Genomic DNA, 27,663 nt, shown 5'->3' with positions numbered 1-27,663 from the left:
AAATTGAAACCTCTGGTCTGGGCAGCTGATTTCAAGAGTTCCTTTCGTACTAGAGACGAAGTCCAGATTTCACTCAGTATTGCAACCTGGCCGATGTCTTGCAAGAGGGGGGATTTCGTGATTTTGTGTTCCGAGGTTTTCATCTTTTGCAGTCAATTTTGTTCTAGGGGTGTAACATTTACGTGCCCGAGTAAAGGTCATAAAGAATTGGGAAGCAGTACAGTGATGCAGTGATGGCTAAAAAGTAGGTGTTAATTGTACTCTAAAGACTCGATTCCACTAACTTCATTACATGGCTAAATTTAATAGAATTCCCACGATTGATAGAAAACTATGTCTCGTTACTTTTGAATTCTTGCATAAATATTCGCTAAGATATATGTAATGAATCATTAAATTTATAATTAGAGAACAATTGCATACATTTAGGCGTACCAAAAATATTTGAAATTTTTAAAAATATGCCAAGAAAGCACCAGCTATTGCACGAATAACAAAGGTATTTCGTTGTAACTAACAGTTGAATTGATATTACATAAATTTGTTACTTATATCTTCAATTACGTTACGTAATTTGTTACGTTTTCAATAAAGCACAAAAAATAGCACATAAATTCAAATGCTTTTGTGCAAACTGATTCTAATTGTACTTCAATGATATGAAAATTTTACAAAACAATGCGAATAGCAAAAAAAGGAAGTTAATCGTCACATTGTATTGTATTGACTACTTAAACGCGTTTTCCAAAAGAGAATGTACATTTTTAGTTTCCTGCCATTAACTCCCGTGCGCATGTTTTTTTTCTTCTTCTTAGTAATGTTTTCCCTTTCTGTCCCACAGACATAAAGTGTCCTCACAAGTTCCGGAGCAAGTTATTACTGGGTGAACAACATTTATTACCATTGTTTTATAGTGTTGCCTACCACCGACGGTCGTCCTCCGTTATGTTGCGATATTAAGAATTTACTGCTAACCTCTATCTGCTGTACCACCGCATAGATGTTCCCCTTTGTCCTCGTCCTGTGTTCTTGTGTCGTTCTCGTTTTCCATTTATACCATCGGGAAATCATCCAGCCTCACCGTCGTAGCAGCTATTTGGTCGCGATTGTACACACAACCTGTCTCTGTTCAACTTAAACGAACAGGGAAGAATGAACTCGAACGACTGGAGTATCTCGGGCTAGCCTGGCATGTGGCTATCGCCTGGTGCCTTTCCGATGCATTACTGCTGCCAAAAGAGACTATGCTGATACGACGCAATAACGCAACAACATGCTTCCAGCGTTTCATTTCCGTTCCGTCCCACACGTAGAACCGTCGGTCGGGAACTGTTGGTCCCGGGACGCTCGTCTCTGCTGCATCCCAGACGCACCGGAACTACAATCGAACGGCGACAAGAACACGACAGCGACTACAATGACGATGATGACGACAAAGTCCCAAAGACATCCATACACCCATCCAAGTTTGTCGCTTTCGTGCATTGGCTAGGGTTGTGCCTGCATGGTACTCGAGATGCAGCACGACACTGTAACGCACCGTCGTCGTAATTTTCCACTCGGTTCTTGTGCATCGGCGAGAGGTTTGTTATTGCGCACTTTGCAACCCATCGGTGCCGGGAGCAGCTTGCCATCTGAGCTATGGCCCAGCCAGTGGGTGTGATAACCGTTCGCGACACAATGCCAAAAACGAACTTCTCGCTTCGACCGACCCAGGAACAAGAAGGTACCAGCAAGAAAATGGTCCCGCGTCGTAAAGTCCTGTTAAATGGAATGCATCCCCGGAAAATCCCAAACGATCGGACGCTTTCGCTTGTGCTAAGCACGGGTTTCTAGCGGTGGTAGTATGCGGTAGTAGTAGTTGTTGTACGAGTACCGTGTACTACAGTGTGGTGCAGCATCGTCGACCCATCATAAGACATTACAACCCATTATCGTGTGCGCGACAATGGCGAACGGAAACCCATAATGGGAGAACAAATAAAAATAATTTTCTTCACAGCGCGATAGCAGTTTCGGTCCCTTTGCTAGCCGACGGGCATGGACAGCGAAAGCGCAACGAAACAAGGCAAGTAAATATGAAACACCGCATCAAAAGGATCGCGGTCCGGAAGGATGTACATTTTTTGGGTAAACATCAACTGGATTTGAAGTGCTTGAAATAGCATTCATGGAATTGTGTGCATCCACAATTGTATTCAATATAATCTGTTTTTACGTGTTCCAAATATAAAAGAGTTTGAAAATTCTTTTATTCGTAAATTAAATGATTTATTTGCAATACAAATTATGCCATTTCCGAGAAATAAACGAGTAAGATACACAAAGAAGGAAAACAAAGTTAATGTATAAATAGATATAGTTGCATCATATAAGTTCTATACTTCCATACTATTTATCAACACTACTCTATAAGGGCAAAACTAACATAATATCACATACACAACACATAACTGTATACATGAAGATGAATCCTTTATATCATCTCATTTTCTATTAAAAGCTTAAATATAATGAAACTTTTTTTGTGCTGCGATGTGACCTCCCTCCATTGAAACCGAGTTCATTCCCTCCGGAGATGAGATTTTATTTTTCTGAACATTTTTGCTGTATACTTGCATTCTTTCCTAGTGAAGGAAAACGGAATGCTATAAAGCACCAATCGGTGGGACAAGGATGAGAAAATCCCCTAAAGCGAACTGTCCTGTTACCCCATTCCTAACAAACACACACACAGAACATAGCTTTCCCACATGCTGACGTTTGAGGGTAACTGCTTTCCTAAGCGAAAACTGTCAGCTGCATGTTCACTTGCTAAAACCAGACACAAGGCAAGTCCGTGCAAACTCGTGTTGATTTGTGCAATCGCCACCGTTAAAACCTCAACCTCCACAACCTCGTTTCCGTTTTTTTTTTCAACGAATGTTCCGAAATTACTGGGCATTTGGGAGCATCGGTCCCGGGAGTGCCGCTTATTTTTCTCGCCGGAAGTGCCAGCGGCTAGTGAACCGGATCAAAGATTTTTGGCCGAGATGGATCGCAGGAAAACGGAACCAATTCATACCGGTCTGGCGGTATGGCCTTTCTTTGCAATATTTTATTGTTGCGTTCAAATATGATTGTGCAAAAGCTCAAAGCTCCCAATAGATAGGGTACTGGATGAATATCACAAACAAAATATAAAAATGTTTTATTCGAATATAATCACAAAGTTTGAAATTAAAACATGAGGAATTGTTGTTTAGTTTGGATTAATTTTTTAATAATGCTAATAATTTTAATAATATAATAATTTTCCTCGAAAACTCTTCGAAGAGAGATTAATCGAGAAGAGATCCCAGCGCTTACGGTTTTCAATTTTGAATCGGAGAAAAAATTATGCAGCTTTATTTTTATGCATTATCCAAAGCAAATATGCTCCCCCTACTGTAATAAAAGTAGTTAGAAGGTGACAACTTTGTTTTCGAGATAAAAACTTACAATAAAGCCTGATAAAACAGAACAAATTGAAAATTACGCTTTTCATCCGTTCTAAAGCGCTCCGCTTAGACAACCGGCTAGAGAAAAACACTTAAAATTTAACAGCCGGCTATTTCCCAAGCCTAAAACAGCTCTATCTTATTGCAAACTTTCCTACCAACATTGCAAGAAAAAGCAATCGAAAGGCTCGCTTACTCGGTAGCGTATGTGAAGGATTAGTTTCGATTCGTAGCAGCATCACCAATGACATCTACTGGACTGCTGGATACCGTACAAGAAAATCCATCCCCATTGACAGCCCGAATGATGATTTAATCCGTTGGCCGTAAATGAAATGCTTGCTGTTGTGTGTTTTCAGAAACATAGTTAAGCCACTAACTATAGATGGGTGTGTGCTATCTTACTTTATCCGACCATAATAGTTGCCGATGAGATGTTCAACAAAAAACTGAAGGGTTTTATCCGGAGCTGGTTCTTAGTAGTAGATGTTGCTATAGTTACCATCTGTAGTGCAGGATTAACATCCACAAAATGAGGTATTATATGGGATCACTCACCTAGAAAATGAAGAAAAAAGAACCAACGATAATTCAAGATTAGTTATTATTGTTGTAATTGGTAAAGGAAAACTTTATAAATGTTAATTTTGTTAAAAGTTGACAGAATAATAACGAAATCATTGTGCATTCTAAGCAATTGATTAATTTAATTCAAACTTTATTGCATTTTTATTGCTAAACTTGAGATATGCTTTTTGATCGCATCTGTGCGGAAAGAATCACGCAAAAGGATCAGAATTTTTTAAAAATATCATAGAAAAGTTCTTAGAAATCGACTTCGATCCGACGAGCTTTCCATTCAATATCGCACATGTGCTGAAGGGCACCTTGATGGACGGAATGTTTGGCTATGCTTTCTCCGAAGGACAAGAAAATTAAGAAACATTCAATGGCTTTTTTCGACTATTTGTAAAACAAAAAATCCTTGAAAATGCAGACCTTCTCCACAGCAATACAGTCCAAAAAGCTGGAGCTATTTTGGGGGAAACTTTTGGAACGTTCGCTTTTAAATAAGTTCGTCTCCACTTAATATCCTGCCCTAGCGGAGACTGCTGGACATCGACCGGTTTCCAATCAATTGAGGTTTCGTTTTTGTTCGTTTTTAGCTTCTTCTGTTTATACTGGCTGGATCGTTGCTACTTCCGATTAAAATAGCCATTGCCAGCTGTTTCGATTAATATTTTCCCTTGGCCCTTGGTAACGCTGATGCGTAGAAATCTGTCTACTCATCGTTACAAAAAATATTTGAAAAAAGTTTTATAATTTTAACTGTTGGGCTAAACTGCTCTTAAACAGTACAGCTGATCAATGTAAAGCGCCCGCACTGACCGAAGTAGATAAATATCATAATTCTAAAACATTTGAAACCCGTTCGAATATTGATGATATTGAAAGAAATATAAAAATTTAAATAATAATAATAGAGTACAGAGTAGTGATGGGTAAAGTGCTGTTTAGATCGGAATCGATTCCAGAGCGCTCCAAATTTTCCGGAATCAATTCCGGATAGTAGGTTCGGAACAGGATCCCGGAATCGGAACCGGAATCGGAACTGGAACTGGAATTGGATTCGGAATCGGATCAGAAGTCGGTTCCGGAACCAGAAACGATTCCGAACACGGAATCGGAACCAGGTAGTTCCGTACTACAGCTTTTTTAAAACAATACGATGAAAAGCCATCCTGTAGTAATAAATATTTGGAATTGTTACTTAAATTTAATGTTTAGTGAATTGTTTATAAATTTTCAAATTGAAAATTGAAAGTTTAGTTCTGGATTAAAATAAAATTAAATTAGATAATATTTTCGATAATATTACATACCTGTACCACGTAAATTTCATTAAAATATGCTTCTTCCAATGTCCGACTCACAGCACTAACTAGAAATTCCAAAAACTTAACCAGCTGGTTATAGAACAGGAAATCTTTTCCAATCAAATTAAACGATCCAGAGGACGCCCATGGTTCTCAGTGTGTGGCAACAGTTATTAATATTTTAGTTAACGCCATGCTCATCACTATCAGCAGCATAAACATAGCTAGCCAGGGAAGCACAAGGAAGGGCATAAAGTACGTAATTACTAATATCATACAGTTGATTAAAGCTAAAGGGTAATGAAAAAATCCTTCAAATCAAATCCTCCACCTAAGCTCCTGATGCTCAGTTCAGCGTGTATGAATGGCTAGACCAGTGGATGATTATTAATTTATGGACAACATCATAAACCAACTTGTTGGAATCAATCCAATATGTAAGCATATGAGCACATATGTTCGACGTAAGAATGATTGCATTGCGATAACCGAATTTGTTAATTATTGCATTTGCATTTAAGATGCTTTAAGCATTTCTGGCTTTTTATTCAAAGTGAGCAGAAAATCGAACAGAAGTTTCGCTCCAGCATTAAATATTGAGCCATATTTCCTTTCACATTTCCTGCGAACATATGACCTCAGGTCATCCGGAAACAGGCAGATAACCAGACAAATAGACAGACAGACAGACATACAGGACGGCCCGAGAGGAACTGGTTTTAAATTAAATCCTAAAATTTACAACTTTTCTCCACCTCCACCATCGGTCAGGCAGCAAGCCAATCGGACGCACACAGACACAACCTTCACTGCTAGGACACACCCTGGACATCATTGGTCTGCAGCCTGCGGTCAGGGTCACGGGCATTTACACGCAAACTATTACACACGACCAGTTATGCACGTTGTCCCAACGCTCAAAACATGGCAGTAAATAATACGTAATACATTATGCTTAATGTGACCGGCATGTGTTTGTGGGCAGGCAGGTCGATACGGTGGTCTCCAAACGGTTTTGTGTACGGTTTTGGTTTCGGGACACCCGTGTGTCTGCATTTGGTTTTTCCGACGGTCGAAGTTATTTTCCTCCCGTCTGGTTTTGTGTGTTTTTTTCTGTCGATTCATTTCCTCTTCCCATGTTCGGTAGTAGTCTACCCCGGCTAAATGACCATGTCCACATATGGCCAATTGCCGAATGGCTTAATTTATTAATTTCCGTCCCGCCACAGCTGAGTAGCATCCGAGGTGGGGGATCACAGTGTGTTACAAGCCATCCAAACTCAAGTCACACACCCGTGGTGCAGCAGCAACAAACAGAAAATACACACAAAACTCCAAGCAATGTCGGTTCTGCAACCAAAACTGGACTGTGTTTTTGTTTTACTTTTTCTACCCCTGTCGAAGTGCTTGTTTCCCGGCAATAAATGTGGCAATTATTGCGTCGAGCAACCCCCGAAACGGTTTCGGTTAAATGTTTTGGGTACGGTTTGATATGCTTTTTTGGTTGGTGCTTCTGCTTCGTTCCGTGCCCTGTACTACACGATTGGAATCGTATTCTGGTCTTATCGTGGTCGTGTAGATTGGTTCGATTGGTTGAACAACATGAAATCATTGAGTGGCGAGCCAAATAGGTACTTTTGGAGGTTTTAATGCATGTTGTATGTTGGACTGCTTTTGGCTTAACAGGACATAAAGCTAGTGAAGTACGTGTGGATACCGTTGATTCGGAAATAGTACTGATACTTCATAGAATATGACAAATCAATACATAACGAACTAAAATCTTTAAACACAAAGAAATCTAATTAAATATACTACAGTAGCACGTCGATTATCCTGGAGCGGATTAAATGGCGGACGGATTAACCGTGCACCGAAACTTGACAATTGTTCAACCGTGGTGAACATTTGTACTGATGTCAGGTTGGTTAAAATTATTAAAATCGTACCAAATGATATATTTGAAATGATTTTATTTTACGTTCTAATTTTTTAATGATATTTGATAATAATTTGCTTGATCCTGAATCATTTTTAGCATCAAAAGGACTACCATAGTATGATATACGATTTATTTAGGTATATATGTAAATGAGCTTGATATTTAAGGTACACCCCAGATAATCGACGTTCCACCGTATATTGTTTTTTTATATAAATGTTTGTTGTAAAAGCCAATTATTTGAGCAAATAAAAATATAACAAAACTGTGTTTGTAATTTTCAACATTTTTTCACAAATTACTGCGATACGATCGTTTAGCATAATAGCTGATCAAAAGCTTCGAGCAGATCCTTTAACATTACACAACCTGGTATCAATTTAACACTGAAATTTGTTCGATTGTTTGTTCGATCCGTCTTAGGATTTAAGCTTTCAAACATAATATCCCATATATCCCATTGTTTTAATTTAAACTAGGTCTTCGATCGTTCAATTTAATTTAAATTACATTGCATCGTGTTAACCAGCAGCCATTGAAAGATTTATCAAATGTCTCATTAGAACGTTACCTACACAACACGCTTATCGACACATTGTCCATTTTAATTACAAATTTGTAATCATTCCTCTGAAGTTGTATTTCGTGCCGATCTCATTTTGTCACGGTTATTCCATTCGTAGCATAATCGTGCAGTGACGTAAAATTAATGGTTAACATCAACTTGGCTTTAATTTAAACTACCAACGGCAAGTTAATTAGTGCCGTAGCACTGTACAGCTAAATGTTACGACGAGGTAAATTAAGCGCACGAATTCCAATCATTATCAAGTCAAAATATCGACAGCACGTCTGTAACCCTTTGATCGGGAAGCTGTCACACGCGGTCTTGTAACTCACTTGCGTTTACAACTATCCTTGTCATTCGTCCGCCCCCCAAAAACGTTGGGTGCGTCCGTTGAAGAAGCTATACGCCCACAGGAAAAGCTTGTAATTACGCTACGAGTCCAATTTCGACGCTAATTGATAGCTGCCCATTTGCCCGAAGCGCATAAAGTCGATTTCCATTTCCAACGGCCACCGGGAGCAGTACCTGTCCGTTCGATTTGCTTTTAAAATATAGCAAAGCGAGCGGAACAAAACTAACACACAAAACTAACTCGTAATTAATCAATCCTGTTTAGCTGGAAGCACGGAAACGAACCGCTGGACAGGATGGTTTAATTTACGAACCAATTTTCGCACTGCACCTAACTGAACGATAGCGGATTGACGGATTGACGAATGCAACGTGAAGATGGTGCTACTGACAAGGCAATTTGTTGAAGGCGCGAATTTATCGCAATGCAATTTAACACACTTTTGATTTTTAGGTGTGAATTAATTTATTCTATCAATTCTTTTTTAATTTTAAAAATTGAGATACAATTGTTTCTTTATTACTGATAAAAGTAAGGCAAATGAAGCTTAGAATAAAAAGATTGTAAGGCAAGACTTGTTCGCTAAACTGTCTAATAATGAAAATGTCACAGAAGTTATCAAAGCGCCGGTACACACAGCAGGACTGGAAACAAATCCCATCTGGATCGTCTCCCCAAGCAAGTAACTGACTATCCTGCTACGTGGTAAAATAAGTCTTGATACGACCTGGCCGTTATTAAGAAGTAAAAAAAATGTCAAAGAACAGTTTAATGAAAATGTTCTCAAAGTTTCTCAATAAATTTGATTAAGTCGAAACAATACATTCTGCAATTAACACATCTACACGCAGAACACTCGAGCGTACACAGTTTAACAAATTATTCAATTTAAAATTAAAAACCTCATCAAGAATGCAACACAAATGTGATTAGTAGTAAAACTACCCCTTCGGCTATCGGTGGCTCCAGCAAGTGGAGAGAGAGAAAATGCAGTACAATCTTGCGTCCACAGCACAGGCTGATGAGATCGGATCAAAATGCCAACGCTTTCTCGGGTACGTTCTTCGGGTAAAATTATCTCTTGTATTTCGGTAATTGGCCTGACAGAAAGGGTAAACTCAGCCCACCCACTGACACAAGTTTCCTTTCAAGGAAGCAAGCAAGAATGCAGGAAAAACGAATACAAAGACTCGGTCGGACAACAATAAACTGGAGTGGTCGAAAGGATGCCTTTAGAAATGGAAGGCATAAAAATGGCAACCAACCATTGCTAGAAATGAAATACGACGAAATTATCACAACATATCAAATTCTTCGGTCCTTAGGAAACCAACAAAAAAAAAGGACGACTACAAGAACGGGTATGACCGCAGCAGTAACACTCACATCATGATAAGGCATCTCGAATTGCCCCGAATCCTTTACCGGTACCGGACACGATGCAAAAGGATATCGTGGAATGAAATGAACTAACCTTCCGGTATCGCTAAACGTACTTCCACACTAAAGCCGCCTCGGAGGGAAAACCGAAGCAGAGGCGGTAATGACGGTTCTGATGGTGGTGCTGACACTGCACAAATTCCCCTTAAACCTTCATTCCTCGTCTTGCCTCCTTCTCCTAAAGGAAACAACGGAAACGGCATAACCAAATGCCCATGTTTCTAGTTGGCAATTTTTCAAACCATGCAGGATTGGACAGAAAACAGAAGATCCCTTCTATTTTCCCATTCCTTGTACCCGTTTGTAGGGGGTTTTCCGTCGGTGAACTGCAGGGATCATATTTTGGTCGAGTTTATTTATTTTGCGCCAGTCGGTCATTCCCCGTTCCTTAACCCCAAAACTACCCCCGAGAGAAGGAATAGCTTTTCCAGGCTAAGCGATAGCTTCCGCTGGAAGACTAAAGTGAGTGAAAACAACAGATGAAAATTTTAAGCTGGAAAATGGAACGATTCAAAGAAGGTCAATAAGTAAATAGAATAACAACAAGATGTAAATATATGGCTAAATAATATATCTTATAGTTTTATTATTTTTTTACATTAACAAAACAAACAACAAACGATGATATTTTAGGTCTAAACAAAAGCATTCCAAAATAGGTTTTAATATCATAAAATAACAAAGAAATGTAAAAAATAATATAATAAGAATTTGAATATGTGAACACACAAATCTCTCAAGTCCTTGTTCGCGTTCCATGATTATTTTTTTGTCTTGTGACACGTAAGTCCATCATACACATTTTCTTGTTGCTCGCGTTGCGCTCTCAACATTCGCACGTCTTCATTTCATCCTTTTAAAATGATTTGTATGTTTTCTTTTATGTGATTTTTACGCCCACCGATAGTGATGGTCGTAAAAAAATGGTTTCCTTAATAGGACACACTAGACAAAAGCGAATATGTTGAATTTATGCGCACTACGCAAAATGGCAACAAGCAACGTGTGCTTGGCCGTTCCCCGGAATGGATACTTAACCACTCCATGAGGCGAAAAATGATGAACAGAAAATTGAGGATGCATATGAAAAAAGGGTACACATTGGAACCCTCCGTTTTGCCTTAAATGCCATAAGAAAACACGACAAGTGGCAAGATTGTCGTTAGGATACAAACACACGGTCGCTTTTTTTCTTTCTTTTGCTTTTGCTTCGATGACGCTCTCCATTATTCCCGGTTATGTTTTGGACGTCCCCAAGTACGTCCACTCGGTAGCACATTCAGCAGTGGCGAATGAAAAGGATAATTCCAGAAGTCATCCCCCCAACACATACACACACGTAAACACAGAAAAGGGATAATAGACAGTGGTCAATCGATGGATGAAGTTCTAAGGATATGGGAGCAGTAACCCGTTGATACGAACGATAATAGCCACGTCAAAGTGGTGGTTAGTTGGTCGGTCTGCGAATGATTGACGATTTAGTGGTTCGGTCCTTCAGAATATGGGAAATAGGAAAATAAAACACACATGCCGCATACCGTTTGGTGGCAAGTGACCGAATGGTACGAAACAGGCAATATCCGGAACCATTTCGTACGTAAATTGGATCCTGTACCTTTTCTTTTTTTGCATGCAACCAATTTAACAACCATTTCTTTTCTTTGCAATTCAAACCCACTAGTCGAAGGCATTGACCGGGAAATATTGATGAATTTTCACGTGAAAGTATTCAGACCGAAGCACCATTGAAGTGGCTTCAAGTAGAAATAAATAATGCGTGTTTGGTTTAGGCAAAATAGGTACCAACATCGACAGACAAGTGAGTGTTGTGCAAAATGGGATTTAAAAATGTTTGTATATTACTATCCATATGATTCAAGATTATTAGTGAACTATTCACAATACAGAACCATCAGTACCATAAGAACATGTAAAATGGTACAGCGATTATTGTGATTATTATTACTATTATCCAATTTTGTCATGTCGGTTTGTAAGTCGAAATAACATTTATTTTTTAATTTAAAGATCTATTTTGATTAAAGTTGCTGTATAATAATCTGTTTCAGAATTGAATTTGGCAGTATTATATGGCCACTACTACAACAGAAAATAATTGACAGAATAGAGGCTATCCAACAGAAAATTACGAAAATTAAGTATTTTCTATAGTCTTCTAAATTCTCGTCCAACAACTATGAACAACTTATTTATTTATATTTAATCAACTTTGTTTTTTTTATGTTAAATCATCTATTGATTCGATTCATTGATTTGTTTCATAGATTACAACTTAAGCTAATGAAAATAGACGCTCCGTCTCCCTGTTAAAGATCAACTTCACATCTCCTGAAAGATTTTAGATCCACAGTCTTCTGCACTAATAATCTTCTCATAAAAATGACCAATTCATACAATTAATTGAGCATGCAAGTAGAGGTAAGTATTACAATGATTCAGTTTAGGCATTGTTTAAGTTACAGCGCTTGCTAATTTCAATTACGTTGTTCATTTATTTTCGCTGCTTTCTAGACCCCGCTCCTAAACTTCAGAGAAGGAATTTTATACTTTGAGATAGCTTCCTTAGTAATGTTTTGTTGGCCTTATTTGCCAGATAATTTTATACAAATAAATAAAGAAATTAAATTAGTTAAACTTAAGTTAAAATTAAACTGAAATAATCAGCTGAGGTTTTATCGTAACGTTCAAAAAGTTGATCACAGGACCACGAGCTTAAAAATTATTTCACCTTATTTACGTGTTCATAACAGCCCTTTTTGGTTTAAAATCATTGTGTTTTTACTTGCAATCATAATGAGTTAATTAATAAAATTATTATAAGCTAAAAAATGATAACATTCGTCAACGTTCTATCAACAAACAATGGATCAAGCATAATTTGAATACAATTTAAATTGGGAAAATTTTCCGTAACAAGTATAAACACCACGAACGTATGAAAACCAAAAAAACATGAAGAAAAACGATAATTATAAGAATAATGCAACATATGTGTTTGAATTATACTCTTAAAGCAAACTATTTGAACAAAGCAATTAAAGTTGTTTATTGGCTTCAAGTCACCATTCATTCTTCACCGCAGCACGTCTACATTCTCTCTCACACACACACACAAACAGCCACCCAACGTTAATTACTTGATTTGCATTTACGGCAAATTAACTAACCTGATTACCTCACGCGCCATGGTTACGCCACATTTGCGGTCGGGATCGTATGTTAATAACCCGTGCGCTTCCGTGACAAGGAAAAGCACAAAACACGCTGAATGATGATGAAATGCGATCGTCTGCAGAGAGAAGCGCATGTTGCGAAGTGGTTGGTGTATGTTTGATGCTCTTCCGCCTTATTACAGGTACCAGAACGAAATCGAACATTAGCTTCAACGTACCAAAGCGTGGTTTCCAAGTCCATTGTCAAGCGTCAAGGTGCACGATATGCGCCGCGGAAAACACGTGCCAAACGCCACACAACGCGGGGAGAAAATTGATAATTAACATTCTACACCAAAGAAAGGTGCATGAAAAGGGAGTTTGCAAGTGGTTTGAGGAAGAAAATAGCGTAAGCTTACCAACATAAATAAATCCTCCTCCTATATCAGGTTTCCTTAAGTAGAGAAAAGGATGTTTTGCGTGCCTTGAACAAAGCACAGTAATAGCAATGAAAAATAGAGAATTATTTACCATTAAATTTATGGATGCGTAAATTGCTAACCGCAACAATTTGTATCGAACCTTAGGCTTGTTTGGAAAAGTGGATGAAACGATTGCCAATGCTTACGGACGCATAAACAAATAAATGAACCAAAACAATTTCCATGTCCCGAAATTTAGACAAACAAAAACCACCCTTGAAGTGTAAGACAATTTATAATCAAAAGACAACCCACCTTATTAACGGAAACAGTTATTTAGACTATCAAAACAACTAAACTCCAGTCGTGTCTGTCCACAAACCCTTACGCTTTAAGCAACATTGAACGTTCACAAAGGGACGAGTAAATTATCCAAACCAAGCGCTACACCGTAATGGACCAACCTTTAACAAAACGGATACCATTTTTCCATTGCAGCCAAAAACAAACAAAAAAAAACGCTTACCAACCATTTGCAATAAAAGTATAGCAAAACTCATGCGTAAATGGAGAATTGGAAACAAAAACGTTCGGCAAAAAGTGGTCGGGCATTCCAATTTCAAGGCAAATAATTATGCTTAAAACAAAAACACAACATTGGTCTGCTAAATATTTCCCCAGCAGCAGCAGCAGCAGCAACACATCTTTACTTTTGCTGCTAGAAATTACAGGAAAAATTTAAACACGTACTCCCCTCGAGCGCTAGTCTTAAGCAAAGAGACCACCCATTTTTGGTTGCAGGTTATTGTCCCCGTCCTGGTGGTGGTGGTGAAGGTGATGCCAACGTGCAAAGCAGTAATGAAATGCTTTGGTGAAAAATGAAAAGCTACCGGCACGAGCAGATCGGTACCGGCAGAAACATCAAAAACATGTTCCACATTAGTTCCGTACCCTTCTGCATACTGGACGTTACTTCAGATTTTACACCCCCGTTACACCACAACCCTTAGCACTCTCTGGAGAGCCATTCGTTCATTGGCCGAAAGCCGAACAACCTTCAACCCGTTGTTGCTTCGGATAGAACGTGTGGAAAACCATTCTTGGCAGAAACAATGGAACAAGGGGGAATGGACATTTTCCGTTTCGTTTGTGTGTGGGAGGTTTTACCGAAAAGTGCGTTACTTGTTCAGTGGAACCTACAAGGGACCGGTAACGCGCAATAATGGACCGCGCGTCGAGTATGTCGGGGAGAGTCGGAGGGAGTGTGCGAGGTTTACTAATTCGGTTCAACCATCAAAAAAACACTCTGTCATACACAACACACCGAATATCCGAATGCCGGTGAATGAATGTTTTACCTTTCCTCCGTATGGTGGAGAAGTTTCGGCTAACAGCAAATTAAAATTAACTCGTGAAACGCGTACGTTCTCGTTATTTAATAGCCAGCACGAATATAATGTAAAAGGCGAAATACGATATTTTATAAGAGTTTGAAATGAAGTTAGTTTATGCTATTAATTGGTTTAGCAAATGTATATAAAGTATAATAAAATAATTATAACATTTTGATAGGGATGAGATTTTGTCACACGCATAAAACTTCTATTGCCAACAAAAACTATCAGAAATCATATTTTTATTTCTGTTTTTTTTTTCAATCTGGAATATGTAAAATGACATCTACTAGCGAGTTTTTACGGAATAAATAAGGCAATGTAAAAGGAGAAAATGGAGGCCCACAATCCGGCTGAATCTTGTAATAATTAAATATAAATAAATATGTAAATACATAAATAACCAGAGTCAGCAAAATAAGCCTTTTGTGCTTTTTGAATTCTTGGCTTAACAAGGTCATTGTCAGCCATTTCTAGCTTACTAGTTTTATTAGTTAGCTAGATAGTCAGTCTTTGCATTGGGGATGTTCCGGATGGGATTTGATCCGAGTACCTGTCGTGTGGAACCAACGTCGTTTATTAAGTATTTTACTGAAATAGGTAAAGTTCATATATGATAATTTGCTTTCTCAAATAGATAAAATGTTATAACACGACGATGTTGACCTCTATTATAACTCTGCAAATGATCGATAGGGTCGGATTTATCTTAAAAATATTTTTGAACATTGGAACATAATTTTAGTTAAATTAATTAATTATCGCTTAACAAATAAACAAAATTATTGAAAAAGAATTGCAAATAATTAATTTAAGGACTTGTTAGCTTCTTTAGAATTTGAACAAAATTTAAATTAAATTTAAATTCAATTTTCTTTTTAAACTAAAAAACAAAATAGAAAACAATAATTATTTAACATTCGCGACATATTAATGCGCTAGTATAAAAATCAGAAAACAATATTTCATTTGAATCGAAATGAAACTCCATTTACCCCGTAAAACAATACATACAATCTTCCATCGTAACCATCATTGACCGAAAATCGGTGGCAAACATTTTTCCTCCACGTACATGTCAAGCTATTGCCACCATTATTGACTGACGTGCACCAGTGTCAACATGTCCTGCAGGGTTTCAACAGCGCGTTGAAACAGATCGTACCGCATCCCATTGAACACACTACAATCGAATGCTGTTTGAAACCAATACCAGAAGCTGTATAAACACAATGAAGCTAGTCGTTGGTGTCGTTGTGAAATGGTGGGTTGCTTTTTTCATCCGCCTCCGATGAAAGCTTGCTTTTTGTTCTTTTTTTATTTCCTCAACAAAGGGTCAAAACCCAAAACAATGCCAATCGTCGTTGTCGTCGCCGTCGTCAGTGACACACGAAACGTTTGAAAATACACACGCACACGCACAAACAAAGTACATTTAAACCATTTTCCATCGACAACCAAACCCACCTTGTGAGGGCTGTGTGTCTGTTTCCATGATTGAAAAGAAACTTGCAACCATTTCAGCAACCGAACGAAACGGCGTGTCGGGTTGCATGCGACCATGAAAGCGACCAGGCGTCTCCATCGATACGATACCATCAGCAACGGATGCTGCTGACGTGTTGGAATTCGCTTCAACAGTTCGCGAAACACACATACATGATGTACGTACGAACCTTCAGCAGCGTACTCACACATCCGCGCACACATGTCAATCCTTCATTATGCGAAAAGGTCGGTTCTTCAACTCGTCCTAGAAACGAGCGAGTGAGTGAGTGAGTGAGTTCCCTATTTCTTTTGATTGAATGTGACTGTTTCGTTTAAAAATCGATTGACTTTTATTTGCACTCGGATGACGATCAAAGCCATCGAAAGGAATATAGGAAGGCAATCCGTGCGACATCGAACGTCGACGTTCGATGTGACGACGGGTAGTGAAAGCATGCCCGGTAGCATGGTTCGGTACAACTGTTGTGGTGTGGTTTTCAACACAGCACAAGATTATACGGTACACGTTTTCTTCGTACGAATTTTGTTTGCCAATTTGGGTACGTATTTGGGTTCACAAACCAGTAGTCACGATAAAACGTTGTCTCGGGAAACGTTTCGAGGTTTTGACACGTACCGAGTTTTTTTTTGTGTGTGTTCTTGTTCCTACACATTGTAGTCAACAGTGCAAGCAGGTGGTGACGGTGTTAGAAAGATAAGAATAATTTTGTTTTTCGATGCTGGTTTTACATTTTCCTTTTTTTACATTTGACGATGATCATCGAACAGTAGCGACACATGCAAAATCAACATTAATTTCGTTGATATTTACGCTGCGTTGTTTATCCTGCACAAAGCCATTGGCACAAACATCAATCGTACACAGCGTAGGTATCACTTGAATAGCAGCGAAACAAAAGGCTGCTTCAAAGATGTGCAAATACATTTCACTAATTCATTTTGCCTCTACAGGCCAAACATACTTGCAAGATGTGTAAATCTACCCGTTTGCCCCATTTTCCCCGATCGGGCTCTCGGGGTGGCAGCACAAAATTCTCATTAAAATCCCTCCCGTGAAGCAATCGAGCAGCATTGAATCGTGTTGCACACGGACGCCGCCCCAGTGCTGCTGGGCCATGGGAGTCCACGTAAAGCGACATTTTTACTCTCTCGCACTACTTTTCTTGTTTGCTATCATCATTACGGAATGCAAGCGAAACTCTCGGGCATTAGCCGGGACCATCAGGTGGTGATGGTGGTACGGAAGCAAAAAGGGCCAACTTGTAATTGATATTTTAATTAAATTTGCGCGGTTTGACCATACTACACGGCACTTGAACGATGAAGCAAAGTTAAAATATCGTACAAAGTAGATTACTTTCACACAAATAATGCTTTTAAAAATATTTAGCTTCAAGAGTTTCTAAGGAGTATTTAGCTTGTGGAGCAGGTCGTATTTCAAAATTGTGCTTGCTGAAACAAAATATTTTCAAGTCCTTTACCAGGTAGACGTTAACTGATAGAAACTGATATTAATTTTCAGTAAGAGCAGGAATGCCAACTGTTCGTCTCAACGTAAATTGTGTATCTTAAAAACACAACATTTTATGTAAATCCAATTGGACATTAAAAAATATGGACAAAAAAAAGTAGAAAGCGCATGAGAGTATCACCAAAAACCTTAAACTTACTGCAAAACTTCCGAAACATATCCGAAACGTTTCATAAATAAACGTTAAAATGCAAATCGTTCCGGTATTTGGCCGATGAGGTGCAAAAGGCGTTTAGAACGATAAGCAAAGTTACTTCTGCTCAATTATGTCTTCTATTGAACGAAACGTGAGCGTGCATAATACTCACTGCAATAGATGTTATGGGGGATATAAACCAGTAGAGAAGGAACGAAAAATAACAAAAAAGTAATAAAATTCATTTAAATGAATACTTAAGCGATTAATAGAAAAGGTTCTTCAAGATATCTTTACAAAGATGCGCATGCATCGATTTTTCTCAACTAAGCACATTGAAGATACAAAATTTGCATACATAATACGAATCTCTTGAAGAGTTTGAAGAGAGGATTTAAGATTACAGACTGGAGTAAAAAAACGCCAACCTCAACTACATTCATGACAACGCGAGTGAGCACCCAAGGGAATGAGAGGACGAATCATCAGTTTGATTGATTACAATCCATTCCAGCAGGACGACCATCCTCCGTTGGTACAATTTCCATCGACCGGAAGTGAAGCTCCACGTTCGATACCGACCACACAGGCAGATGGCATAGTCTTCTCCCATTAGAAGTACACACCCATAGAACGAAAAGCAGATAAATCGCAATCCATGACGGTGCATATGTTTCCTTCACATGGGGAATTTCAGCCATTGTGGTAGCCCCTTGCGTGGGCCTGAACATAACCTGCCGTTGGCCATCATCGCTAGACATGTCCATCATTGATGCCGAGCTCGCAACAGCATGAGCAGCGGAACAATGGCTTTTTCTGCTACCGGCTACAGGATGGTGTTTTGTTTCCTGCCTCTAATCAGCATCAGTTTGGTGTAGGATTACATTGACTTTCCTATTAATTTGCTGTCTGGTCTGGGACTCGTCTCATTTTGAGCGCAACGTGCTGCATTGGGTAAATAAGATTCGTATATATATATAGCCCGGGTGCATCGTTGCTTTGCCAAGCGGTGGTTTCACTTTCCGCACCGAACTAAACCATCTGGAAGATTTATCCTACCCGAGGGAGATTTATCGATTCGTCGATCAAGGCCATTCGGGTGGAGCAATTAGCAGGTCTATTGTGACAGTCCAAACAAAGATAATGAGCGGACACACGCAAAACAAAGCACACAGGCAATGGAAAAGAAAAGTTTTAATTGGTATGAGACTGCTTCTTATGTCTGATAGTTGTTAATTGAAGTTTAATTAGAAAGTGCATGCATCGTAACACATAGGAATAAATATGCTTTAGGCAAACAAATGTGTCCAGATTCCAGCAATGCATAAATAAAATTAATTTTAAAAAATTACTCAATGAAGCTTAAAGCAAAATAAGCTCGTCAGAATAATATTTATAGCATAATTTAAATTTAAATCAGAATATATTAACATTTTTCACAGCATCATCATCATTGGTGGAAAAGCAAACAAAGGCATTAATTAATCACACAATAATAATGATTTGCTTTTACAAGTTGACTACCATGGTGGATAAATTTCTGCGATGTGATAGAATTCGAATTAAAAAAAGTTTTAAAGAGTAATTTTACTCACATTATTTAATCAATCACTTAATTTTAATTGAAATATGCATGCTGCCAAAATGTATAAATTTTTAAGGTGTGCATTTTAAATTGAAAATGCTACAAATATTTAGATAAAACCACTTTTAATACAAGCACCACCCTTTAAAACCTTTCCCCAACTCAGAAACGCATTCGAACAAAACCATATGTTACTCAATATTCTACTCGCTTTGCCGGTGGGTTTTGTTTCAGTAGTTTAAACACATCAATGTTACTAAATGGCAGAAAACGCCCAGGAATGAAGTATGCCTGACGGTGGGTAAAACCATTCCCATGGGATACCACGGATGTCACGTATTGCCGGTGTGTTTGCTGTAAACATGTGGAAACAAACGACCACGGCGACGACTACACACATTTCAATCGATTGTACCAAAACATTGGGGACTTTTGGCACGAAAGGATCTATCAGCGGCCTTTCCAACGATTACAAATATGTGCACAATTGTGGGGTTGTACGATGAATCGACCATACGATGAAGGGAGATACAGGAAAGGTAACGAAGAGAAGTTGCTGCTGTAAATACCATTTATCGGATTTGTTTACGCGGTACCTACCGCGGTTCTAACAGAGCGAAGGATAAAGAGGGTGGACAGCCGATGAAAAGGTAGCATGTGAACAGGGGGCTTTCTCAAACCTTCGCTCGAGAGCGAACCATCGAGAATGTTTGGACAGAGTGGGTTGATATTGACCGTGCTGCCAACCAACAAAAGCTCAATTACAGTAAACACACTTCAGAGTATTCGTTGGAGAGAAAATTTCTCCATTAGTTTTCACTATTTTGTTGAAACGACAACGTCCAGAAGTACTGGTAATGGGTTAGACCACAAGAGTTAGTTTGAAAAATAAATTACATTTTCCGGAATTTGTTTGCTACAACAAATGAAGCATTAACTGATTGCAAATATACAATGCAACCGACATTCGACATTTACAAGTAACGAAGGCACCGAAGTCAACAAACAATATAGGTACTAAAACACCTTCAGCACAATTGCCTTTTCTGAATCAACAATGTTAGATAAAATTCATCCAAGCAAAACCTGCTTTCACCATTACGCTAAACCTGCTCGGATCTCGGAACCCTAGCCCAAAGTCTTCCGAATTGATTGTGACAGGATAAAGTACACACTCCATTAGGAGGGAAATCGATTGTGGGGTGTGAGAGCTGATTTACGTCCCTGGGCCACATCGTACCGTAAAACAATTATGAGCCCAACAGGAACGGTGCGAAAGGGAAGCAAGAGACCAAATTGCTTTCATGCACTTTCCCGGCACAACCAATGTTTATCCTTTAACCTTAACCTCACTCACCGGGCACCGAGCAGGTTCGTGTTTCCTCTTTGTGCAGCACTCGATGGTTTCCCATAACACAGATACAGTTTTCATAATGCATATGCTACTGTCGTTTGTACATAACGAGAAACACTGGTGTGCAGTGCACCAATAAACTATCGCACTTGAGTGTGCGCGTGTAATGTTTAGCTTTAGTTTGTGATGTTTGGTGTAACACAGCGTAACAGTGATCCAAGCGTAGCCGAATGTGTGTAGCTCATGATAAAATGATGATGTATTGTTCAAACACATTTTCAATCAATTTAAATGCATGCGTTGTAAGCAACTCTACGCACAATGACTGGTCCAAAGTCAATGCAAGTTTACTTACAACGCTATTGCAGAACCAAACATACAAAAAGTAGTGTTTAAAATGATTATAGAAATTATTATTAATTAGTTGAATTTAAGTCAGTCTCATAACGTATGTTATAATCTAGTACGCAGTACTAGATTCTCGTTAATTTAATAATTTTTGCAACGATTTTTGTTGTTTCTGTATTTTGTATTGTGCTTGTAGAACTTAGTATCTTTTAAAATGAGAATACTTTATTTTACTCATTTCATATAATTTTATTCATGTAGTGTACACTTATTACTGGGACTGTCCAGTGGTGTATGTGTTAAACGATGCCGCTTCCACACAACTGGACCGAATCGCTGTCCGGGCCGGGGAAACGCTTGGTAGTTCCAGTGTTAATCAAATTGATACTTAAAATCTTTTGGACTTTTAGGATTAGTAGGCATAAAATAAATTTTAAAAATGTATATTTGGAAAATCAAAAATTATGCCTCTTTCTAGTTCAAACTGTATTGTAGAACCTATAGCAACAAAACATCATAAAATGACTATATATTTAGAGAATAGTATACTGAAATGTAAAGGAGGCCATTTTACCTCATCTTCAAGTGTTTATGTACAGAACTTCTTCTGCTTAGCTTAACGACCTCTAAGGTTATGCCGGCCATTTCTGGTTTATTAACCTTATTTTGTACCACGTAGCCAGATAGTCCTATGGAAGGGACGGTTCGGATGGGATTTGATACCGGGCCGAATAACCTAACTGTAAATAATTCAAATTTGTTTCCTATTTCGGTTACATTCAGCAATAAAAGAGGTAAGTTGTTGGTAATAATTAAAATGGTAAAACCATTTCAATGCCCGGTTCTTTGGTACCTTTTTATTCAAATTTCTTTTCCACTCAAATTGTGCGAAATTTGCGAATATTGAAATAACTAATTCATAACCACCATTTCTCATATAACAACGTCACGCTTTCACGAGTGCTGTGTACATAATTTGCTTACAGGCCGTCAGCAAAAGGTTCAGTTTTGAGATCACAACAAAGTCCCTGCGCTGGAAAGAAACGTCTCAGTTACTTTCGCTTTCAATGTTAGTGCGATGCTTAATTTTAACCTTCCTAATCCACTTCAAACAACCGACCGTCCGACGCACAAAGCCAAGAACAATAAGCTCAATGTCGGCGTCTGGCGCGAATATTACCAGACAGCCAATTACGCGAATGCTAACACTTGTGCGCTATTGTTAGCATTTTCGCATCTTGAACTGGAAATGTTTCTGCCAAGCGAGGAATATTTTTCGAGGCCCACCGTGACGAGGGAAGATGGGAAGGAACTGCAAATTAAAACGAAAAATATTGATTTTTGTCGCAACATACCGAAAAGTATCTCAAACTCGAAAATTTGAATGTCTGGTTTAACATGCAAAAGCCAGACGATATCGGTGGCCTTGAAAAAGGCAATAGCATCACCTTGCTATGGCACTTGAAACCATTAGATAAGGAAAGTTTCGTCTCCTACAACGATCAGAAATGCAGGATGATTTTTTCCATTTAATTTTTTTTTTCATTTCCAAGGGTTGACTACAGTTTATATTTAATGTTATGGATATTATATTTTTTTAAATGGTCGTTTTCATTTGCATACTAAAGATACGCTTTTAAAAAATTTATTTAAAATAATTATGCAATTTTTTTAAAACAGAAAGTCTTAGATCAGACAGAATATTTGTTTAACTTGATTATGTATTCACTTACCACATTACCATTTATTTAAACGGATTAAAAAACACAATCTTGTTGGAGTGTTTTCTCTTCCTAAGTGCTATAAATCACACATTCCATTAAATTGAAATGTAAAACAAAAATGTCATCTCATTTCGCATCGCATGTGTTTTTTATCGAAGAATAAAACTTCCTAAATCGTACGTTCATCCATCGGAATAAAACTATTTCCAGCTCGTTTAGTAATGCGAACAGTTAGGTATGCTGACTCACGCATAAAATATGTCCCTGGCATGGCACCCACCGTACGGTACACACCCCTTATCTGCACGCCTGCAGTTCTACGCTGTCCTTTGCAAACAGTTATCAAAGTGTGGGGAGGGGTTGGATTTTGGTCGTTCGTGTCACTGAATTAATTTTAGCGATTTAGCCAAACGTTCTTGCATAAAATGGGAAAATCATTACGGATTGTTCGCACACACTAGTGGCTGTTAAGCAGGGAGATTTTGAATCGTTTAATTTTTTTTCCTCCCACCAAACTGAACACAAGCTGGTGAAGGGATTTCATTTTTTTGTGTTCTGAATTTTAGAACACATATTAAAAATAAGTTCTTTACTTTTGAGCGGACATAGTACACATTTATACACGCGAGAGCTATTGTCATTCGTTTGCCCTTGCTTTCCAGTGTCGGAAACGATCCAGTCAAGGTTCATTGTCACGTCGGTGGAGACATTTTTTTTTTGTTTAAGTCACAACCGTGAACTTCAAACTGAACACGTTTAGCAAACGGTGGAGGTCACAAATTTCACTTTGCAAGCATAGCACGTGCCAAACGGTAAAGAGAAGAGGTATAATTTAGGGGAGCAAAGAAACTTCAGCACCATCCAAAAAACCACTAATAGGTTCGGATCAGACGAAAGTAAGATTATTAAACAAATCAAGTGAGAAACTGGAAAGAAATTGACGTCCTCCTTGTCTGTCCTCCCAGTCCTGAAGAAATTGGGATGAGGATTTTGGTAACATATCAACAGCGATTAACCCTTGAAGGGGAAGTTAAGCTTATAACTACATTTGTGAGTTGAATTAAAGGAAGGAGAGAAAAGGTAAAATAAATCATTTACTTTGTTGCTATATTAATTTGAACTCTCAATAGTTACAAAAAATAAGGATTAAATTTCGAAGTTATTTTCAAAAACATACTTAAGTAGTAGTAGCTACTTAAAAACATGTGTTTTTTCATATTTAGATGCACAAAAACTGATTCTTCTGTGCACTTGAAGGTTATCCACCAACAGGACGGGCCAAATGTTCAATTAAAGAAAGAAAAAAATGTCCAAACATACTGTCAAACGTCTAATGTACCTCAACTACATACATCTTCAACCCACTGCCAGTACACTGTCCCACCGAAACAACCCACGAGTACTTCCTTTATCCTCACGAGCTCACACCCCCCAAAAAATCTCACCAGAAAAAACCCCAAGCAGCGTGCGAGAAATGGTGCAGTAAATTAAATCTAACAACGAGATAGAGCACATACAGAAGTTTTATTTCGTGTTAAAATACTTTATCTTGCTGCAGGGCCGTGAGGGTACGTTTCGGTATTGGGGCGACACTGAACATCTCTCCCATATCGGATGGACCTTCCCTCACACACCTTCCATGACCATGTGTCACGTTGAAAATGACAATATGCGAACGGTTCCCTTTCAGCTGTCAAAATGAGCGGAAATTAAGGGCCAGGAAAAATGGTCGGCTTTAGCACCATAAAACCGTTATCCGTTGCGCCGTACCACCACCACCCCACACTACCAACAGCAGAAGGTGATGATCGTCGATGGTTCACTCACGGTTCAACGGCAACCACACCGGAGAGGGAAAAGTGATGCGTTTTACGCTCTTGGTGGACGTCGTCCTAATGTTCGCTTTCCTCGACCATTCGATTGCGTCCTCCGGACCAAACCCCGATGGTCCGTGGCATATGGCGATTTAAATAACGAGGTGAGCCACGCGGGGTTGGGATGTTTGACAAAAAGGGGTAGAGAAAAGGCTTGGCTCGTATGGTGATGGAGACAGAACCACGATCATGACGACGGAAACGATGCTTCGGAGCTAAATGAATAATCATAAAATAATGAGCTTTACGAGATGGTTTCCGGTGGTGCAAAAGTGTACACACATACACACACACACACATCCCAAAGCTTGCGAGTATTACGAGTTCTTTCACAAGGCTTTTGGGCATACCCGGACCAACAGCAGCAAACCTTAAGGCCACTGAGGCAACCGTTCCACTGTTTTCTTCCGTTCTTCATGCTCACCCCAAAAAGGATTCGAACGGAGGATATCATTTTTACGAGGTGGTAATAATGTCCTGCAGTTCATGAGTAAAGTGGCCACGGTGGAAGTACGAAGGTGGTGCGAAGGAAAACACCCAAAGCAAAGAGAAAATCATTGCTGAGCAAACAGTTTTTGCGTAAGTTTAGGCAACTTTGCCTCAGGCGGAACTTGAACGAATGGACGGAATCGTTCCATACCACCAGCATAGCGTACATGAACATGGGAATCTATGCTACGCTAAGCTTTTATGCACAAAGCACAGATAAGTTTAATGGGCTGTTTAGAAGGATCATCAAGATACGGTGTCTATTTTTCACCCCTTCAGTACCAACGCCACCGGCACCGCCAAACATTGACGGCACATTGGAAGGGAAATGCTTATGATTCGATTTGATTAAGAGTGACCACATAAACGGGGCGTCATATTATATTCATGTCCCAGGGTAGCGTTTTACGACCAAACGCACATGACACGAACGATTAAAATTAATGATTTTTGTTTTTTTTCTGTTTAGTTTTGCTAAAAATCTGTTAACAGGCATCGGCACAAAATACATTTGCACGTAATAATTGCTGTTGATTTAAACACTAACAGAATAGTTAATATGTTAAAAGAGAAAGAAAAAAGTGTCATTACCTTTTCTCGCAGCATGTCCCGTACGCGTCCGCCCTGGTTTCTTGAACGATGCAACTCCAACTGTAACTCTAAGCAGCGCTCCTGCCAATTTATCTGCGAAGGTAAAAAAGACAATTACATTAAAACTGGACCATATTTTATGGAACAATACAAACAAAACGTAATTTTATGTAAAGGATTGCATACATTTAGGCGTTTCTGTTGTGCGTTTGTTCACTTTTTTAAGGCGACTATACATCGAATCTTTTACTTACTTCCGGTTGATGGTGTAGATATCCTCCTCCTCCCCCACCGCTCAGATGATGATGTCCTTCTACCATCGAAAGTGGATCAGGGCCAAGGCTGCCGAGCGGTGGCCAAGGTGCATCACAATCGAGTGCAACGAGTGACGGGTTGGCAATGTAGGCTGCATTCGGTTTTTGTGGAACGGGCGGAGGTTTCGAACCGCTCCCATTACGGCGACTCATCAACCGTGGACTGTTTGGTGTTGATCGTGAGCCCATCATTATCCTACCCAGAACATGTGGAGGAGGCACTGGTAATACACCTCCACTACCACATCCTCCTCCACCGCCACCACCACTTCCACTACCACCGGAACCGAGTGTTCCACCAATATAGCTGCCGGTACTGCTGCTTGAGCTAAGCTTCGTACTCTGGTTTGACACGGATGACAAAGACGTCGAGGATGACGCTGTCGTATTGTAGTAACCTACACCACCATTTGGATGGCCAACGCCACCACTATTTACACCACCACCACCAACTCCACCATGATGATGCTGTAGCGTCGAGGAAGACGAGAATGTTTGCGTCGAGGAAGAGTTTGCCATCGGCGGTATACCCATGCCACTGTGAGGGTGAGGCGGAAGAGGTGGTGTTGGACAACCCCCGCTACTGCCACCACCGCTTCCCCCACCGCTGGTGTACTTAAGGTGGGCTAACTGGTGCTGTTGCTGCTGTATCTGGGCCTGGAGTTCGCTTAAACTCATCAGCGGGTCGAATATCTGCGATAATCGTCTAGGTGGACTTTCACCAGCCATTTTGTGTTTGGTTCGTGCCTTGTCCGATGCACCGTTTTGATCAAGATTGCAACGAGGTTAGCACCGCCGACGAAGATGACGAAAGCGTCGCTTGTCTTCTATGAGCATCGTCGATTACTTGGTGAGAAGTGCATTAGCATTACTGTAAAGAAATGAAAAATAATAAAATTTAAGTTAATATAGGAAAATAATAATATAAAAGGTAATATGACAATTAAAACCCGCCAATCAAAATAAACATTGAACATCTATTGAATCTATGAACCATTAAAGAATTTTAGATTATTTTCAAACAACTACATACAGTGGATAATTTCACAGAACTAGAAAATGTGTCAATTAAGAACTTTGTTCCTGCTACGATACGCAATAGTCACGATGCTAATATCGTGCTGTCCAATGTTTCGGTAAAGGACATCAACGACCTTCTACCATTTGAATGTCTACACAAAGAGTGGGAATTTAATCTGATCTGATCCAAAAGGTAAAAATTTTCAACAAAACGATATTTCAATACATTTTTTGGTTTCAGAAACTGTTATGTCTATCTGCAGAGTCATAAAACAATGTGACAGTTTCATCCAAACTGGAAAATGAAAAATGGTTTCAATCGTTTTGCGGTTTCTTGCGGAAGATACAAGTACTCTTCTCGGTGGTTCATTGGCATGGGTAAATGAGCCTGTATGTATGTAAAGAATTAAAAAAATTATATGTAAAAGGAAATATTGTATTTCGTATACACCCTGTGCTGGCGTCCTGATGGCAGTTCAGCAGGACGCGAGGCAACAGTATTAAGCCATCCATCGTGAACTTCGTACCGAAAAAAAGT

General features: G+C 39.1%; 1 protein-coding gene across 8 annotated transcripts in view; it reads right to left on the bottom strand.

Annotated features, from left to right (window-relative positions):
* Nucleotides 1-27,663, bottom strand: part of LOC125760876 (uncharacterized protein CG43867) — a 192,115-nt gene that overhangs the window by 110,508 nt on the left and 53,944 nt on the right. For all 8 annotated transcript variants that reach the window (XM_049421426.1, XM_049421429.1, XM_049421428.1 and 5 more), the window contains exons 2-3: nt 26,046-26,976; nt 25,792-25,884 (exon numbers count right to left, since the gene is read on the bottom strand). In XM_049421426.1, coding sequence (XP_049277383.1) covers nt 25,792-25,884; nt 26,046-26,834 — 882 coding nt within the window. In that variant the 5' untranslated portion in view covers nt 26,835-26,976. The remainder of the gene's footprint in view (nt 1-25,791; nt 25,885-26,045; nt 26,977-27,663) is intronic.

The sequence above is a fragment of the Anopheles funestus genome, chromosome 2RL, assembly GCF_943734845.2.
Source record: "Anopheles funestus chromosome 2RL, idAnoFuneDA-416_04, whole genome shotgun sequence".
NCBI classification, from domain to species: Eukaryota; Metazoa; Arthropoda; class Insecta; order Diptera; family Culicidae; genus Anopheles; species Anopheles funestus.
The sequence above is the reverse complement of the archived record's forward strand: the minus strand, read 5'-3'. Positions and strand labels throughout refer to the sequence as shown.